Raw genomic sequence first — 18,387 nt, 5'->3', positions numbered from 1 at the left:
TTAAATGCTGTGTCTCAGCTCAAAGTTTTCCAGCTCCTGCTTAGAAACAGAAACGAACAGCTAAAATCAAATGAAAATGCTTATTTGCAGCATTGGAGGATTTGTAGTGTTAAAGAATTTGTGATGATGTGATTTTTGTGAATAAGAATATGTATAATGTATGAATAATGGTATATATGATTATATTATATTATAATAATAATAATATATGGAATATATGAATTCCCTCAATCCAGTCATGCCTAAAACCAGGAGTCAGTTCCTTGTGTCCCTGTATCAGTACTGAGAAGTGATTTTAAGTATTTTATATCTTAATGTCTGATTGATAGAAATCCGTGTGCTGTATTTTAGGCCCAATTTCTCCCTCTTAATTTCAGGATGCTGGAAGAGAAGGAAGAGCCAGGATTCCTGACTGGTTTGAAGATCCCTGCTCCCTGGGCTGCTGGGAAGACCGTGGAGACAGTCCATCCCGTCAGGGATAACTATAAATTTAAGGAAACTGTCCACATTCCAGGAGCCCGCTGTTTGTATCTTAGATTTGACAACAGATGCTCCTCCCAGTATGATTATGACAAGGTAAGCAAGTGCCAGCTCAGCACCTCTGCAGTGAGGGAATTCCCTCAAAAAAAGTAGTGGCAGTTCTGCCATGGGAGAAGTGTGGGAGGCTTCAGGGGCTGGGGGCTCAGGGGTGGTTTGGGTTGGTTTTTCCTCCTCAGAAATGCTATCAATTCTGGTTTTTTTAAAAATGACTTCAGGCCGGCTCAGACAGTCCAAGTTGGACATTTTTACTGATGTTCAGTTTTCCTTATTTCCCGAATTTTAATCCAGCTGCCTCCTTTGATCAGCACAGCTGGTTTAAACTGGGCAGAGCTGGAAAGGTTCCTTTTTCCCTGATGATAAATAGCTTGTTTACCTGGATTAATAGGAACAAGTACTTTCATTTTAGGAAAACAACCAATAGCACTTACCTACTTTGTATTATCAGAGAGCTGCTTGCTAAGTGCTGCTGTTTATTCTTTGGCATAGAGCAAGCTCTGGGACGCTCATAAATAACTAATGGGAGTATCTTCAATATTAATGTCACCCATTACTGATTAAACTCCCCCAGGCTCCTCATGTTCCCACCAAAATCACTGACAAACCTTTGGCTTTGCTGGGAGCAGGATCAGCCCCTCACTGATAGGGAAGGAGTTTGTTCTATGGCTCAGGGCTGGCAGTCAGGATTTCTCCTGCTCTCTGCTCCCAGCCCTGCTGTGTGAGCAGGGGCCGAGCCCCTCGAGTCCCTGCGTGCCTCAGTTTCCCCATCTGTAAAATGGGGATAATAATACTTAACCCTGCTGCCCTCACAGAGCCTGTGAGGATTGGTTCATGTGCATGGAGCGCTTCGAGAGTCGAAAGCGCGGTGGAAGTGCTAAGTATTATTATTATTATTAGGTTTTCTTGTTTTTCTCTTACAGTCTAACAGTGTATTTTATGTTTTGAAGTTGGTGATCTATGCTGGTCCTAGCACAAACAGTAGGAAGGTTGCTGAGTATGGAGGCAATACACTGGGATATGGCAGCCGTAGTGTCTTAGGAACGGGGTGGCCCAAGGACTTAGTGAAGGTACAGTATTACCATCCACCCCTATTTCCCATAGAAAATTCCCTTTGGAAACCATGCCCAGCCCATTTTACCCTCACAGCTATGCATTCCAAGCTTTTAAATGTACAGTTATCCATGATGAGATCTGCTCAGTGAGCTGTTGTGTCCTTGGGGGATATCTTTAAACTCGGCTCTGTGTTCCGTGTGATGCTTCCCTTGGAGTTTGTTTTGTGTCTTACTGGAGTTCCTGATGGAGATGTTTGAGTCCTGGAGTCTCTGATGGCACTGCTCTTCTCCTAAGTACACCCTCCTAGGAGAAGTTCTTGCACAGTCTGTGCAGATTCTCTTAAAGTCAATTTTTTTTGATAGTAACCCCCAAATATATCAAGTAGTAAATGTAACAAACAACTTCCAGCTCTTTCTGTTGGGTTTTAAAATTTCATTGGCAGTAAAACTAAGACAGAAGAATCCCTTAAACTCCTTGAAACCTCAGCATTTCAATCCTTTGGTAATGTGTCCCCTCACACTCTCTGCAGTGTGATTTTATTTTTGTTTAATTTGTGCTGCTACCTTGTCCCCCACTAAAACTGGGCTTTTTTACATAACAAAAACACGTTGTAAAAAAGAAATCAAGAGGTAATAAACTGGAAAGCAATTTCAGACAAGAACTCCATTGTTCACAATTAATGGAATTCGGTTTATTTTTCACAATGGATTTTGATACAGTTCTTTTAGCAAGCTCCTTGATTAATTTGTTGTCATTCTTCTAATTGAAGAACTTGTTTGTCTTCATTCAGGAAGAGAATTGTTAATTATTGCCTGGTTTCTTGCAGCCAAACAGTGAAAATCAAGGCTAAGTAACATACTGATAATTTCTGCTTTTGATTTTACAGCTATGGTGGTTCTTTCTGTTTTGCTGTAGTCAGCCAGCAGCAAAATTAAGTTGTCTACTAAAAGACACCTTTACAAAAAGGGAAAAATCTTAAATCAGAGTATCTCATTTGAGATAAAAACAACACCCAGAAACCTGTCATTAAAAGCATTAACCTATAAAATAACCACTTGTGTGAAAAGCCTGCTTGTTTGCCTCAATTATTAAATATATTTTCTTTTCTTTCCCCCCCCCCCCTTTCCTGCCGTGGATATTTGAAGGTGGAAGGAGACACAGTCACGTTCTCCTTCGAAATGCGGAGTGGTCGGGAGCACAACACTCCGGACAAAGCCATGTGGGGCTTTGCCTGCACTGTCCGAGCACAGGTATTCCAGGGGGAGAATTCCAGGGGGAGAGCTTCAGCTTCCACTGTCCCCTGCCTGCCACAAATTCCAGATCGATAGAAATGTGCTTCCAGCTTGGCAGTTTGAAATGGAAACCAGCAGCGACTGGTTTGGGCAGTGAGACAAATCATGTGTTGGCAATGAAAAGAACCCGAGTTTGAGATGAGGCTTAGGGATTCATGGAGATAGCTGGTATCAAACATGTCTTATCTACCTCCTGAAGCCAGTTCAGCATCCCTTGCTGCTTGTAGGTCAGGATTTCTTTGTAACAACCTGAAAATTGGAGATGTCCTGAGGAAATAATGGTTCCAGCCCACGAAGAAGAGAGGGGAGGGATGCTGGGATCAAACACAGGGGATCTTGAATCCCACTACAAGTTAGGACTAGGGTGACTGAGCCAAAAATAACTTCACCTGTTCCTTCTTGGTTCGGGAAAATAATGTTTAAATCCCTTATTTCTTGCCTTGAGTTGTTCTTACAACTTGCTGTTAATTGTTGAGCAATTTTTGTGTGAGGGTTAAGATTGATATCGAGCTATACCTTACATAGAAAAGATTATATATAAAATCTCCTATCTTGAATAGACGGGAAAGGCCTTCCTGGTGGATTGCTTGGTTGAACTTCTCCCTGTTCCTTCTGCAGGAATCCTCAGAAGATGTGTCAGGAGGTTTGCCATTCCTGGTTGACCTGGCCCTGGGCCTCTCTGTGCTGGCCTGTTCTATGCTGAGGATCTTGTACAATGGGCCAGAAATTACCAAAGATGAAGAAACCTGTCAAGAGCTCTTAAGATCTAAACTCTTACAAAGGTAAAAATAATCAATTTTGATCTGAGTGGTTTCTTCTGAGGGGAGGTGACTTGTATAGTTGGGCTCAGGTCTTGTGCTTTACAGCGATGTTTGGATCAGTTTTCCTGTAGTTTGTTCAGCAGTTTGTGTCACCTAAAACTGAGGGAATGTTCTCCAAAACAGAGGGGTTTTTAGAGTAAAATGAGGGTTGGGTTATGCTTGATACAAGCCACACTTCATTTATTAATACTTAGTCTTTGTAATGTGTCATTGACTGAAGTGTCTTTCTCAATGAGGGGGGAAATAAAAATCCCTTTAATTGGTTTTTATTTCCTTTTGCAGGTGCCAGTGGCAGGTGGAAGCCAACGGGGTCATATCTCCAGCCCTTACTCCAAGCCCATCTCCATTGCCTCTCACTATAGAGGAGGATAGGGAATTCACATACCCCTCTGATGTGCTCGTGCCTCCTGTTGGACACTACTTTGATCTGCCCAGGATTAGGCTGCCCCCAGGAATCATGATCAAGCTCAGGGAAATTTCTGGACGTGCTCGGCCTCAATTTAGACCCAGTATAAAGTAAGGAGTCCTTGTTTCCCTCTGGTTTTTTAACCGCGTTTGTGAATGCAGCATCTGATGATTTATAAATATGAACTGTCCAAGTTGGTCTCTTACTCCTGATTAATGAGTTTGGCTTTCCCTGGAACCCTAGGGAAGTGATCCAGCCAGAAGTCATGGAGGAGATGGTGGTTTCCTGTGTGATTAAACATCTGAATTTAGTTGATGCTCTCCAATCCCTGATAAATTTCCAGTACCAGGAAGAACATGCTGAAGAATATGACTTACTTTGTAAAATTATGGGAGAGACCTTTAAGAAGCTGAATGCCATGGAGAGACAGCTGCAGGTAAAAAGAAAATGATTTGAAACAACAGAAAGCTTTTTTTGAGAATAAAGGTGTAATTTAGCAGCACAGAAATCCAAAATGTACTCAAGATTTCTTCTTTTAAACTCCCTTCTACACCTTAAGTGCAACAAGTGTGACTTCTGTCTCTTTATCAGAGTGTGGCTGAGCTGGAGCAGAAGTGGCAGAACGAGGTGGATGATGCCATGCACGGGAAGCTGGAGAACAATGTCCCCTTTTTTTATGATTATCACTTCAACGAGGTGAGCACTGGGGCTGCTGTGGGTGCTTGTGCCTCACTCTGCTCCCTCAAACCTGTTCATCCTTCTCCTTCCCTTTGTTTAGAGCAAGATGAAGGAGCTAGAGCTTCTGTGTTCAATGAAAGAAGTTTCTTTTGATGGAAGTGATCTTGAGAACGTGGTCCTGGCATTAAGGTCAGTATTAGTGAACATTTAGGCCTCAAAGGAGGGGCAGCTTCAGGGGAATTTCAGAGAGTTCCAAAAGTATCTGATGAAATGATTAGAAACTTCTGTGCTAAATATATTAATATTAATACCTACAACTCCTTGTGTTTGCTAGCAAATCACTTGTTTATTTCTTCCATGTTTTCTGCTTTCTCCATTGTTGGCATAGAACATATTGATGCCAAAAGTCCTCTTTAACTGACCTTTTCCACAGTAACACTTCCTTTCTGAAAGCATTCAGACATCATTGACTTTGCTTCTTTTACTTCCCTTTCATAATCCCAGGGAGAAGTTTTTCCAAGAGGTGAATTCCCTGATCCAGAAGACCTCTCATCCCTTAGCAAAGACAAAAACCTTGGTGAAGAGCTTGATGAACAGAGCAGAGCTGTTGTTGCATGTCACCATTGCAGCACAGTCTGGGATCACCAGAAGCATATCTGGGACCCCTGCAGAAACTCCAGGTACAACTCTAATTACCAGCAGTTCCTAAAGATAGCATTTATTTCTTATTTGTCCCTCTTTTGCTCAAAATTAAACGGTTTTTTTCCTAATTTAAGTGAATTCTTTTATAATAAAGTCGAGCCTTTGTTTTCTGATTGCCATGATGATGGTAATTTGAGATCTGAGTAATAACAGGTGGAATTTAAACTTTAGTCTCTTGATTTATTGGGGGAAAATACTTAACCAAATCAAAAGAAATCTGATTTGAAAAATACCTGAAACAGGAAAACCCTCAGAGCTGTTTTTGTATTTTGTTTGTAGTGAGATTGAGCTGAAACTTCCACACTCTTGTTTACGTGTTTCATATGAAAACTGCAACTTGCAGTTCTCCTTCTAAATCTCCCTTGAGAGATTCTTAACATGTGCTGATTATTATTTTTTTAAAGTTGCATTTGGAAGTTTGTGAATTGAAGCCTTCAGCTGCAAATCTTTAACTCCCAACAGGATTGAAAACAGGAAAATTCTCAGATCTGAGTGGCATGTTCTTGCTTAGATTGGGTTTTCTCTACCCTATGTTTCAGTTTTCAGTGGAATATCCAACACTGATTTTAAAGCCAGTTTGTAAATAATTCCCTGCACCAGGAATGAACTTTTTATTTATTATTTTATAATACTTCAGCCTGTAAATCAGCCTCTGAGACCAAGGTGATCTCGCACGCCGTGCGCCAGCCCGTGTTCCTGCGCAGCATGTCCGCCCCATCCGACCTGGAGATGATTGGCAACGAGGACATCGAGTTTGCCCGGGCCAGCCAGAGGTACAGCAGGGTTGAGACCTTCCCTTTACACCTCTGTGCCTGTGCTGTTCCAATGATCAACTTGATCAAATCTATCCCTGCCAGCACAGCAGGATTTGTGCTGGTTGGATCAGCTTCTGCTGCCAGGTGTAACATTCCTGTTCCCTCGCAGGCGCCGGCACGTCACCAGCCACAGGAGCAGCTCCTTCACCCTGCTCCAGTCCCTGGCCATCGAGGACAGCAGGGACAAACCCACCTACAGTGTCCTGCTGGGGCAGCTCTTCGCTTTCATCGGGACAAACCCCGACCAAGCCGTACGTCGTTATCTTATTTCGGACTCCAACTTGCACAAAACCAGGAGGTGCCTTGTTTGTGTCTAACAAAAATCCCATCCCAAACCTTGCAGGTGTCCAGCAGCAGCTTCCTGCTGGCTGCTCAGACCCGCTGGAGACGTGGGAACACCAGGAAGCAGGCCCTGGTGCACATGAGGGAGCTGCTGACGGCCGCAGTGCGCGTCGGGGGCGTGACCCACCTGGTGGGCCCGGTGACCATGGTGCTCCAGGGAGGCCCAAGGTGGGTGCATTTCTCCAGAATTCGGTGGTTTGGTCTCTGTGGAAGGGAGTAAATTGCTTTGTGTGCTGGAAAGCCAGAAGTGAGTAGCTGTGAGGCAACAAGTTGGCAGAGCTAAGGTTGCAACAAATACTTTGGCTCTTGTGGGGTAAAAAGGCAGAAACTTCTAAGAAATGCTTTTATTTATCAGTAGATGAACTTTCCTTTCGTACTGGGCTGACATGTTCCCAGGTATGTATAGAGGACATCCTTCTCCCTTGATTTAATTCCAAATAAATGTTAATTAGCTATTAGTGGTAGATTTAGCTGATACTGTCATCTAAATGTAATAAATGTTTTGTATTTTGTTTGTAGTGAGATGTCTGAGCTCTAACTCTCTTGTTTACATGTTTCATGTGAAAACATGAGTGACCTGCAGTCTTCCTTCTAAGTCTCCCTTGAGTAATTCTTAACATGCACTGATTATTATTTTCTTAAAGCTACCTTTGGAACTTTGTGAATTGAAGCCTTCAATTCCCAATCTTTAACTCCCAACAGGATTGAAGAGCTGACGTGTGGTGGGATGGTAGAGCAGGTCCAGGAGGCTTTTGGAGAGACAATGACGTCAGTGGTGTCCCTGTGTGCCCGGTACCCCATCGCCTGTGCCAACAGCATTGGCCTCTTGTGCACCATTCCCTACACAAGGTGTGGAAGCGCTTGGGGAAGGGAAAGGGGGCATCCACACCTGGCTTTAGTAGGCTTTGCCTTAAGGAGAAGCATTAAGTAGTATAAATACATCCCCTTTCTTCATCTTGGGGAGCATCTGAGGCCATCCAGTTCAATTCCCTCACAATTTCATCTGGGGAGGGTAAGGGAGAGGCAGAACCATCTTTCTGCCGAGTGAACTAATTACTTACTGAGCTAACAGCAAGTTCTGGATTCCCGTTGTGTCTCTTTGTGATGGAGAAGTTAATTCCACCCTGGATTTCTCCTGCAGGAGTGAGGAGAAGTGTCTGGTGCGTAGTGGCCTGGTCCAGCTCATGGACCGGCTCTGCAGCCTGAGCAGCCAGACAGAGTCCAGCTCAAATGAAAAACAGACCAAGAAACAGAAGGTGGCCACCATGGCTTGGGCTGCCTTCCAGGTGCTGGCCAACCGCTGTGTGGAGTGGGAGAAGGAAGAAGGTAGGAACACGGGAAATATCTCCCAGCTGTGTGTGTTAGAACTGCCTGATGAGTGGTGTAAATGTGTTTAAAATAGGGCAGTCATTCACCATGACATGGGACTCTGTGGGTTCCTAAGAAGTGAATACAAAATTCAGTTGATTTTTTTTCTTGTTTTTCGATTCTGGCTTTTTTTCTCCCATGGAAATAATTTCACATTTTGCCACTTGGTTCTGTGTAAACGTAATCAGAGAACACGGAGATTCTGAGGGATCATTTGGCATTTCTCTCATGGTAGAATTCACCCATAACGCACATAAACTTACAGACACGTGGCTGTTGGCTAGTGATGGATGTGTCAGGGGTTATTTCTGTGGTGTGTACATTGATTTTTGTGGATTACAGCTGTGTATTCTTCCATCCCTTCCAAAGGGGGTTCCACAGACGCTGTTCACTCCGGGCTGGCCAGGCAGGTCTCCAGCCTGCTCACCAACCACCTGGCCAGAGCCACCGAGTGCTGTGGCAACCAGGCTGCAGGGAATGATGCACTTCAGGATGTCCTCAGCCTTCTGAATGACCTCTCAAGGTATGAGGCCTTTGCTCTGGAGTATTTTTTTCCTATGTATCAAAGCCCATGTGGGATCTTTGGTGGATTTTTTCAAACCATTCTAAAACTGACCCTTAATCTTAGTGTTTAATCAGTGCTGTCAAGTTACGGAAGAACTGTTGCAGATATTTTGTCAGACACTGAAATTGCTTTTAATACATCTTGTAAATAATAAATTAATTTGGTTTTAATTTCAAGATTCTTTTCCCTTTCAGGAGTCACATTGGCAAAGCCATCCTGAGCCAGCCAGCCTGTGTGTCCAAGCTTCTGTCCCTCCTCTTGGATCAGCGTCCTTCTCCAAAGCTGGTCCTTATAATCCTGCAGTTGTGTCGTGCTGCGCTGCCTCTCATGAGTGTTGAGGACTGTGGAAACGTGGAGTTGCCTCCCTGGAGTTACTCAGTGCCCTCTCTGAACAGTGAGCAGGATGATCCCAGTGACCCAGCCTCCAAGATTGCCTCCCTGCTGCTGGCAAAGCTGGCGGATTATGTCGTGCCAGGTACCAGCAGCTGTTTGGTGTTGTGCCCAAGGGACTCATGTTTCATGGAACCTTGGAATGGAAGGCACCTTAAAGCCCATCCAGTCCCACCCCCTTCCACACCTTCCACTATGCCAGGTTGCTCCAAGCCCTGTCCACTCCCAGGGATGGGGCAGCCACAACTTCTCTGGGTAATCTGTTTGTTCCAGGAGCTTTTTTATTGACAGAAAGCTCAACTATTGGGAGGTATCTGTCAGTGCTGAAAGTAGGATATTCCTGTGACTTTCCATTTGCTTCCTAATTTCCCTGTCCTCAGACCAAGGTGGGTGTCCCAGCGATGTTTCAGACACATCCCAGGTGTGTCAGCATTAGTTCCAAGGGTAAGAAAATTCATGGTTGTGTTTCTTTGTTTCCTTTTCTCCTTTCTACTTCAAGGCTGCCAGACAGTCCTTTCTCCAACTGCCTCTGAGCCAGATACTACCTTGGCAAAAGCCAGCCCTAAAAACTCCATAAAAGGTGATAAAGATCCTGGAGAAGAAAGTGAGGCAGTGGATGGTAAACTCTCTATTTTTATCCATAAACGAGAAGATCAGTCCTCCCATGAAGTCCTCCAGCCTTTACTAAGGTAATTTCAGCTCACTGGATTGGAATTAGAACCAATTTTACCAATTCACTTTATCTTCTCCTTTTTTCCAGTGCTCAGCTGCAGAAAAATACATCCTAGATGGAAGAGTAAATGGGACAGCAAAGTGTCTGCCCAGTGTGTTGTGTTTACTGGCAAAGCAATAAGATAATGCAAAGGAACACAGGAACATCATCTGTCTGAAAACAATCACATGAAAAATTAGCTCCTTAGATTCTGTGTTTGTGATGGAATCTCATTGATCTTGTTTATGGTGTGACAGGCTGGGCAGGACTAACAAATAGAACTGTCAAGGCAAAGTGGCTTTAAAAGCACTGATTTAATAATGCATAAGTTGGACACTAATTTGCTATTAAACATTCTTTGGTATTCTCAGCACCCACCTGGATGTTGGGATCACTGAGTGTCAAACAGCCCAATGCTGTCACCTCCTGCATTTTGTGTTGTTTCATCTTCCCTCACTCCATGGGTTGATTTTGAACCTGTACTCTAAAAATTACACTGAAAGGTACAAGTGAAAGGTGAACTCGGAGCCCTGGGCATTTGTGATCAATAAAAACCATTTCATGAGACTTGTTCAGGGGGAAAAAGTTAAATTGCATTGCAAATAAATGCATTCAATAGGATTAAATTCCCTCTGTAAATGGGGTATATCCTTAACTGCCTCATATTTCTCTTGCTGTTGAGCATTCAGCTGCAAGGGTGGCTTCAAATCATTTCAAACCACCCCTAATATATGAAATTGGGCTGTGTAGCTCAGCTGTGTTTTCCAGCAGTGAGAACAAAGCTCCTGTGTTTTGTTTCCCCTCCAACAGTAGCTCAGAAGGCCGCCCATTCCGACTGGGGACTGGAGCCAACATGGAGAAGGTGGTGAAGATGGATCGGGACATGACAAAAGTAAGAGGAGGAATAACTAAGGAATTGTTCAACATCCTAAAAATTGGTGGCCAGTCAGAATTCTTGGGTTTTACTGATGTTAAGTCCCCTTTGTTAAATGTTGTTTTATTCATCATTCACCTCTGTAAATACAGATCCCATACAGGGGTAAATGATGAAAAAGAATTTCAGCTGATGCTTCCTGCAACCGTTGTAGGTCAGGTTTAAGCCCGTTTAATATTCTCTTTTCTCAAGTGTTTAATGCACATTGATAGTGCAAATTTTAAGCCACACACTTGAACTAAAATTTCATGTCTATTTTCAGGCATGTTCTTGAGTGTTTGCACCAGAAATACTCATTTGTAGCTTTTTGATCAGAGAAACTGAACTGTTAATCTAAGAATGGAATGTTAAAGTCAGTGAATTGATCCCTGATCTCTCTGTAGATGATAAAAAGCAAGAGACAGAACTTGTCCTATGACTAATCTACCCCCAGGAGGGGGTTTTGCTGTGTTCTCAGCACTTTTACATGAACAGAGAGAGCAGAGTGACCCAAGTGGATCTGACATTTGCCTTCCATGGCCATTTCCTTTGCAGAGTGGCTGCTGCGAGGTCATTACAGAAGAAGCTGCTGCAGCTCTTAGAAAAGCAACCAAGTGGGCACAATCTGGGCTGATAGTGAGTGTGGGGCCACCCATAGAGACTGTCAATCCAGAGACCAGCAGCGGCTTGTCCACTGGGGACAAAAAGAAGACTGCACAAACATCCATTTGCAGGGAGAGGAATTCAGAGCTCGCCAGGTAAATCCCTCAGTCTGCATTCTGCTTTTCTCTCTACCGATACTTGTAGCTCTCCCAAAAAATAATCTGGCTGTTCATAAGCTTCCTTTTTTGTGCTGTATCTTGTTGACAACTGAAGCTTCTTTTCCTTCTGTGGTTTTGAACTGAATGGTCCAATTGCCTGTGTCTCCTGCGCAGGACGGATCCTGTGAGGCCGTTCATCAGCGGGCACGTTGCAAACAGCATGGCAGCAGAGGTGATTGCCCTGCTGCACAGCCTGCTCATGGCCCCAGAGTCCAATGCAGCTCAGATCTGGACAACAACTGCTGAAAAAGTGAGCAAACACAACCACGAGTGGCACATTCCTCACTGGGGGTTGAGTAGTTAGAGAGTCTAATGATTAGCAAGGCCTGAGCTGCTCCTTTCTGATATAGCACAGAAACAGTTCACACCAGGGTGGAACTGCACAGACCCAGCCCTTTCTCAGCTGTCAGGGTGGGACAAATACTCAAAATCGACCCATCATTAGATAATTGCTGTCATTCTTTTCAGGCATTAACAAAGTTGTTTGTTAGGGAGTTCCCTTGCCTGTGGCAGGTTATTCTACCTTGGCTGTTCTCGTGGCTGTGGCCTCTGGGGGTACAAAGTGTTGGCTGGAACAAAACACGTTGGGTTTATGTTCCTCTGAATCCCCCAGCACCTAATCTATTCCATAGGTGAAATCCTCAGCAAAGACTTTTGCCAAGACTGTATTTATCCTAAAAGTTACCAGGGAATGGTCATGGCTTTGATGGTGCTCACACTTCAGAGAACGTGGAATATTCTGAGTTACATAATTCTCTTCAAGAACAAAAACGATTCTTCTGAGACTGTGTGGGCTGGAGGCTTGGGGCACTGGTTTTTGTTGGAACTGTGCTTTGAAGTCGTTCCCTGGTATTTTTGCTTCTGTCTTCAGGTTCTGTCTCGGGCTCTGATGTACATTCCACAGCTTGGGAAATACGCAGAAAGCATTTTGGAGAATGGGAGTAGCAGTGGAAGGAAACTGGCTAAACTTCAAAGGATTGCTCGGCAGGCAGTGGCTGCCCTGTGTGCTCTGGGTGGCTTTAAGGAGACAATTAAAATAGGTTCTGAAGTTCAGGTAATTCAGCACTGTTCACATTTGATATCTTAGATGAGAGCTGCTGCTCTCCTGAGGTTTTCCCTGCCCTGGGATCCTTGGGAGCAAGATGTGCTTGTGGAACAGCAGCGTGTGGAGCTTGTTTGCTACAACACCCCCGTGTGGTTGTGTGTGCAGTTGGTGTGTGATGTCAAACACGGATTCCTGCTTGTGACACCTTCAATCTCATGCAGCCCTTCTTTGGTTGTAGGTTTTAGGCAAAGGAATAGCAGGAAGCATTGGAGTTGTGGCATCTATTAATGAGCAAGAAGGTATAGCTACGGTCAAATTCCCACCCACCACTATAGACACTAGAAAGACCTCCCAGGCATCAGACACTTTAACTATTCCATTATCTAGGCTCTGTGTTCCAAGATCTGAGGTATGGGAGTTTTAAATATCCAATATTCAGTATAATCTCGATTCTTGCTTTATTTCTGTCACAGCATACTGATTGTTAACCTGCAGCATGTAAAAAAAAGGTTTCATCTTTGCTTATAAATGATTTGTAAAGTTTGCCTTGTTGTTTTAAGCATATATTAACAATATATTTAATTTCTCATTCAAGTAACATGAATATTCATCTTTTGTGCTTAAATATATTCCATTGCATACTGGGTTGGGGGTTTTTTTGGTTAATTTCTAGCTTGGTTTTGGGGTGGGTTTATTTCTTTTATTGGTGTTTGGTGCTGATTTTGTGATAGTAACATCTAAGAATTAACTCCAGGTAATAAAACACCCTCATTTCTTAGAAACTAACTACTTGAATTTAACTTTTTACCGTGCCCCCCCACCATCAGGCATTGCCTCTTCATAAACTGTCCATTACTGAGAAGGTAGTACAGGCAGTCCAGTCCATGTTGCTCCCTCAGGAGGGAAGTCTCTCTATTCACACCTCACTTCCTGCAACAGGAGATGGCTCAACCCCAGTAATGGCAGTGGTCCGGCTCCTTGCTGAAATAAGAACCAGGTGAGTCCTGGCTTTGTGCACCAACATCCAAGGGAGTTGCATGAGTTCCTGTGCCCTTCCTCTAGGGGTGTTGGCAGTAGAAATTCCTCCTTGCTCCCTTTTAGTGTCTGGGTGTTGTTCATGAGTGTCCCTGTAACACACTGAGCAAATGCTTCAGTAAATCCATCTATGAAGCAGCGAAAAGCTGCCTTTGGGGAGGGTCCAGCTAAAATCAGAGTTAAGTTTAAGACTACTCTTAAAACACCCTTGAATTCACTACTGTAAAGCCAGCTTTGAATTCAGCACACACTTTGTAACACTTTAAATGTATTATTTTTCTCTCCAGAGCATGCCTGGTGATGGCTCAGCTGTTGGAAGACAGCTCATTCTGTGAAGAATTCATTCAACAGTGCCCAGCTGCTGTAGAAGTTCTGAATTTGGTGGCCCAGGAGTGCAGCCCTGGTATGTAGCCAACACCTTCTTGGCATATTTGGGTCAGAGAGAAAGCAGCTTTTAAAATCATTTCAGTGTTTTGTCCTCCAGCCACTCAGAGTTTAGGAACTGGCACAGGACAGGGTGTCTTGTCACAGCTGCAGAGCTGCTGATGTAAGACCAGCTAATAATCAGCCTAAATCATTAAACATTAGGCATTAATTTAGCCCAGAACATGATAATTCTGTGTATCAAGGAAGCAAGTCCTGGGACTGGTTCTCCTCTGCACTCTCTACTTCTCTTGCTTCCAGCATATCCTACTCTGTATTCCTTGACATTATCATTTGTATGTTTTCTTTTGATCACCTTTTTTGCTGGTTTTTGCAATGCTTTCTTATATTCCTGGTCCTTGAGCTCTCCTTGTTTAAGGATCAGCAATGGGCCCAGCGGAAATCTCAGTTCAGGGGCAAGTTTTAGGAACATGCCAGAGGAAAAGTGGCTGAAGTGAAGGGTAGGAGCCAAGGGATTTTGGTGTAAAAGGGCAAGGATTGATTTTTTTGACAGTAGGCATGATTTTTTTTGCTTTCCTGCCTTTGCTGGGCCATAAACTTGCTCGATAACTTTATATCTTAATTAACACAGCATTATCTTTGCTAACCAAATATAAATTAAACATGAGAAAACACTTTGCATACGTTGTATTTTACCCTTAATTTCATAGTTCAGGTAAGCGAGGCTGATCAAACCTCTTCAAAGTGCAAATACCATATTTATTTCTGTACTAAGATCACACTGCTGGACTCAAGGAAGCAGCTGGAAGCTGATGCCTGGTTTGGGTTGTTGTTGCAGGGGAGAGGCTCGTGGTTGTGGAGATGCAGTGTGAGAGGTTACGGATGTTGTACCGCGACTGTGCTCGGCCCCCTCCTCCTCCCCTCCAAGCAGACAGGAGACAGGTGAGCACAGGGACAGTGCTGAGCCCTCTGCCCTCAGAGAACCCTCTGCTGCTGCCCAAACTGGGAGGATTCTTCTTGAATTATCTCCTTTAATGTGAATTTCTTGTGAATTTTGCATTGGGATGTGATTTGTTGTAGTTGTCTTAAACGTGCACCTCATAAACTGTGTGGTTGTATTTTAGTGGGTGACTTGAATTGTGATTGGTAGAATAAACTGCTCTGTTGTATCTGCAGCCCAAAGAAATCACGTGGAGCCCATCCAGGGTGTTCCCCCCAGTGAGAGCCTGCATGTTCTCCTCACACCTCACTGCTGTGACCTTCCTGGCTGATCCCAGTGCAGGCGGGGGACTTCCTCGGGGCACCTTTATCTATGCCACCTCCCCAGTCCCAGTGCAGGTGAGACCTCACAGCTCTACAGCACTTTGTCATTTAATATCCAACAGGGCATGAGAAGGAAAAGCAAGAAAATTGCCTCCTCAACCTTTGTTTTGTAAATAATTTTTAAAAACGTGTTATTATTTTTATTTCTAGGCACCGTCGTTCTACTGGGAAATTGAAGTGGTTTCCTATGGAGATACAGATGATGACACTGGGCCAATAGTTTCCTTTGGATTTGCCACAGAGGCTGAAAAACGGGATGGAGCTTGGACAAACCCAGTGGGCACCTGCCTCTTTCACAAGTAGGTTGGAGGTGCACATCAAAAACCATGCTCAGTGCATTTGTCAGCAAACTGGGGAGGAGGCTGTAGTGGGCAATACATACTTTTTAACTGAAATGCTAAAATGATGGACTGGAATATCTCTGCAAAATAAGGAGAGTTTCAGTATCACAGCTTTGGTGGGCTGTGATCCTGCTCTGTCTCGATGCTCTGTCTCATTCTGTCCTTGTTGCCCCTCAGCAATGGGCGAGCAGTGCATTACAATGGCTCCAGCCTGCTGCAGTGGAAGAGTGTCAGACTGGATGTGACTCTTTCCCCTGGTATGTGAGAGCACGGCTAAAATCCTTATCTGCTCCATCAGAAAATCCTCTAAATGTCAGGGAAATGCTGGATGAGAAAACTGATCAAATCCTTTTTGTGATTGTGTTTTTCTCCAGGTGATGTAGCAGGAATTGGATGGGAAAGAACAGAAGGAACTCCCCCTCCTCCAGGGCAGCCAGCAAAGGGCAGAGTTTATTTTACATATTGTGGGCAGAGACTTGTGCCCTACCTAGAGGATGTGTCTGGTGGAATGTGGCCAGTTGTCCACATTCAGAAAAAGGCAAGTTTGTATTTGTCATTCAGTGTACTTCCAGAAATATTAAAAACATGATATAAAATATTGAGCCTGCTCTGTAGAAAAGCAAATTGATCTTTTTTACCTTTCTCGGGTAGGCTGAGGTATTCATTAGCCCTCCCAGGTGCATGTGTTGTGTCATTATTTTGGTTTTCCCTGCCCATTAGCACAGCAGTGTGCAGCTGGCCTGGCAGGATGCCCTGTGCTGTGCCAGGAGCCCTTCTCTTAGCATTCCTTGCCAGCACTGACATTGCTTCAAAGCACCCAGCTCAGGCTGCTGCAACTTGAAGCTGGAAAGCAGGCGAATTCAAAGCATGTGTTTGGCAGCTTAAAGCTTTCCAGAGTGCCAGCTGGGCATCCTCGTGGCGGGGAGGTGTGATCAGCTGCTGACTGAGGCAGAGTGAGGGCTCAGAGCAGGATCTGAGAGCTTCCCTGCATCCTTTTGCAGAACACCAAGGTGCGGGCCAACTTCGGCTCGCGGCCGTTCGCCTACGCCGAGGGCCAGGCTCACCGCAACGCCGCCGACCTGTGCCTCGACCTGGCCGAGGAGATCAGTGCCAACTTCGAGGCCTTGCCCTTTGCCATGGCCTCTGACAGTGACAATGATGCTGGCACCAGCATCGCCTCCGACCCTGGCACCCACGGGCCCCCCTGCAGGATCGCCGCTGTCGCCACGGCTCAGCAACGTAAAGTGCCTTTAATTCCTTTTAAAGCTTTCCCAGCAGAAATGCCAAGCAAAAAAATAGGATTTAAACCCAGCCTGGCTGCAGTCCTTGGTCCTTAGGTAGTGCCTGTTTAGGTGGGGCAGTAGCACAGAAAGCCATGTTTATCTGATTTTAGACAAGGCAATTAAAACCATCTTCTTTGGTCTTCCTCTGTATGAATACACAAATTATTCGTAATTAGCGCAGCTACAATGAGAAATGAGCTCATTGGGGCTTGGGATACAATAGTATGTTACGGTGGATTGGATCACCAATTGGTTATGCTGTGTCAAAAGGAATTGCATTCCCACCCCCTGCCTGGAGAGCATGGAATGTTGTGTAGCTCCAATTTCATGGGATGTCTTTGCATGCATTAGCATCTCATTATTTCTGTCGGTGTCTTGCAGAGTATGACAGTGACACATCCTGCCACTATAAAATGGAGCTGAGCTATGAGAACTTCATCACTTCAGGCCCTGATCCTCACCCCCCTCCTATTGCAGATGATGAAAGTGATGATGATGATGACGATGATATTCCCAGGGTGAGGAATGTGGCAAACTTTGCCTCCTCTAACTTATAACCTACAACCAGATCTTGTCATTTAGGTTTTGAAATTTGGCCGCAAGAGTTGTTCCTGCTTCCCTAACAGAAATACAGCTGCTGGTAACTTACCACTTCTTGGTGTTCTAAAACACTTCTCTCTTTGTAGGAGGATCACTATGCCCTCTTGGTCAAAGCCTGGGAAACCAAAGTTTTCCCTACAATTAGGAGAAGATTCCGTAATGAGGCTGAGAGGAAGTCTGGGTTGGATCAGATTAAAGGAGCTTTACAGTTAGGTATGGCTGTAGTTATTTCCATGCACGTTATTTTCTGTGATGGGCAGGAAGTGTGAGAGAACACCTGTGTTTCTTTCATATTTTACCCTATTCAGGGCTGGAAAACTTAAACAAAAATTCACTTGCTGTTTCCCTCCAGTGCTTAGAATTTGGTTTGTGCTCATGCTTTTTTTTTAACACTTTTACTAAGTTGGACTATTTAAATAGGGAAAGTGGTTTCAGAAATAGTGACAGAATTCATTGTGATGTGAACACAGAAGCATTCTGGAATAACAGTTGGGGAAGAAACTATATCCAGGCATTTTCTGTCTGTGACTATCCAGGAAAAACTTACGAGGTTTAAATAATAATGAGATTTGGGAGTCTTGCAGAATTCAGGTCTGGCAGGACAATGTGTTTGTGGGAAAGTCACATTAAGAGCGAGGTAGAAATTCTGAGCCTTCAGCTCAGGAAAAGCTCTGCTTTCTCAGGAAAACTCCCAATTTCCATCTTTCAGCCTGACTGAGAGAATATTTAAGTAATTAGAAAACTCACCTGCTTGGGATCTTAATGAGAATAAGAAATTTCAAGTGGCTGAGGGAAATAACTTGCACTCCCTGCTGTCTTTCAGGAATGGTTGATATAGCAAGGCAAACTGTGGAATTCCTGTACGAGGAAAACGGAGGCATCCCAAGGGATCTCTACCTTCCCACCATCGAGGATATCAAAGATGAAGCAAACAAATTCACAATTGACAAAGTACGGAAAG

General features: G+C 44.2%; 1 protein-coding gene across 1 annotated transcript in view; it reads left to right on the top strand.

Annotated features, from left to right (window-relative positions):
• HECTD4 (HECT domain E3 ubiquitin protein ligase 4) overlaps nt 1-18,387 on the top strand; it is a 66,854-nt gene that overhangs the window by 28,489 nt on the left and 19,978 nt on the right. Inside the window, exons 21-53 of the mRNA XM_039561307.1 lie at nt 378-576; nt 1,458-1,604; nt 2,736-2,840; nt 3,501-3,664; nt 3,986-4,219; nt 4,353-4,545; nt 4,701-4,805; nt 4,888-4,976; nt 5,292-5,467; nt 6,127-6,262; nt 6,414-6,555; nt 6,648-6,814; nt 7,349-7,495; nt 7,788-7,972; nt 8,384-8,537; nt 8,774-9,054; nt 9,469-9,658; nt 10,492-10,573; nt 11,150-11,352; nt 11,530-11,665; nt 12,287-12,469; nt 12,699-12,869; nt 13,288-13,457; nt 13,783-13,898; nt 14,718-14,821; nt 15,056-15,217; nt 15,353-15,501; nt 15,721-15,800; nt 15,918-16,081; nt 16,545-16,782; nt 17,208-17,344; nt 17,513-17,639; nt 18,250-18,387. Coding sequence (XP_039417241.1) covers nt 378-576; nt 1,458-1,604; nt 2,736-2,840; nt 3,501-3,664; nt 3,986-4,219; nt 4,353-4,545; nt 4,701-4,805; nt 4,888-4,976; nt 5,292-5,467; nt 6,127-6,262; nt 6,414-6,555; nt 6,648-6,814; nt 7,349-7,495; nt 7,788-7,972; nt 8,384-8,537; nt 8,774-9,054; nt 9,469-9,658; nt 10,492-10,573; nt 11,150-11,352; nt 11,530-11,665; nt 12,287-12,469; nt 12,699-12,869; nt 13,288-13,457; nt 13,783-13,898; nt 14,718-14,821; nt 15,056-15,217; nt 15,353-15,501; nt 15,721-15,800; nt 15,918-16,081; nt 16,545-16,782; nt 17,208-17,344; nt 17,513-17,639; nt 18,250-18,387 — 5,174 coding nt within the window. The remainder of the gene's footprint in view (nt 1-377; nt 577-1,457; nt 1,605-2,735; nt 2,841-3,500; nt 3,665-3,985; nt 4,220-4,352; nt 4,546-4,700; nt 4,806-4,887; nt 4,977-5,291; nt 5,468-6,126; nt 6,263-6,413; nt 6,556-6,647; nt 6,815-7,348; nt 7,496-7,787; nt 7,973-8,383; nt 8,538-8,773; nt 9,055-9,468; nt 9,659-10,491; nt 10,574-11,149; nt 11,353-11,529; nt 11,666-12,286; nt 12,470-12,698; nt 12,870-13,287; nt 13,458-13,782; nt 13,899-14,717; nt 14,822-15,055; nt 15,218-15,352; nt 15,502-15,720; nt 15,801-15,917; nt 16,082-16,544; nt 16,783-17,207; nt 17,345-17,512; nt 17,640-18,249) is intronic.

Source organism: Corvus cornix, chromosome 15 (assembly GCF_000738735.6).
Source record: "Corvus cornix cornix isolate S_Up_H32 chromosome 15, ASM73873v5, whole genome shotgun sequence".
In the NCBI taxonomy this organism is placed as follows: domain Eukaryota; kingdom Metazoa; phylum Chordata; class Aves; order Passeriformes; family Corvidae; genus Corvus; species Corvus cornix.
This window is presented reverse-complemented; position numbering and strand designations above follow the sequence as displayed.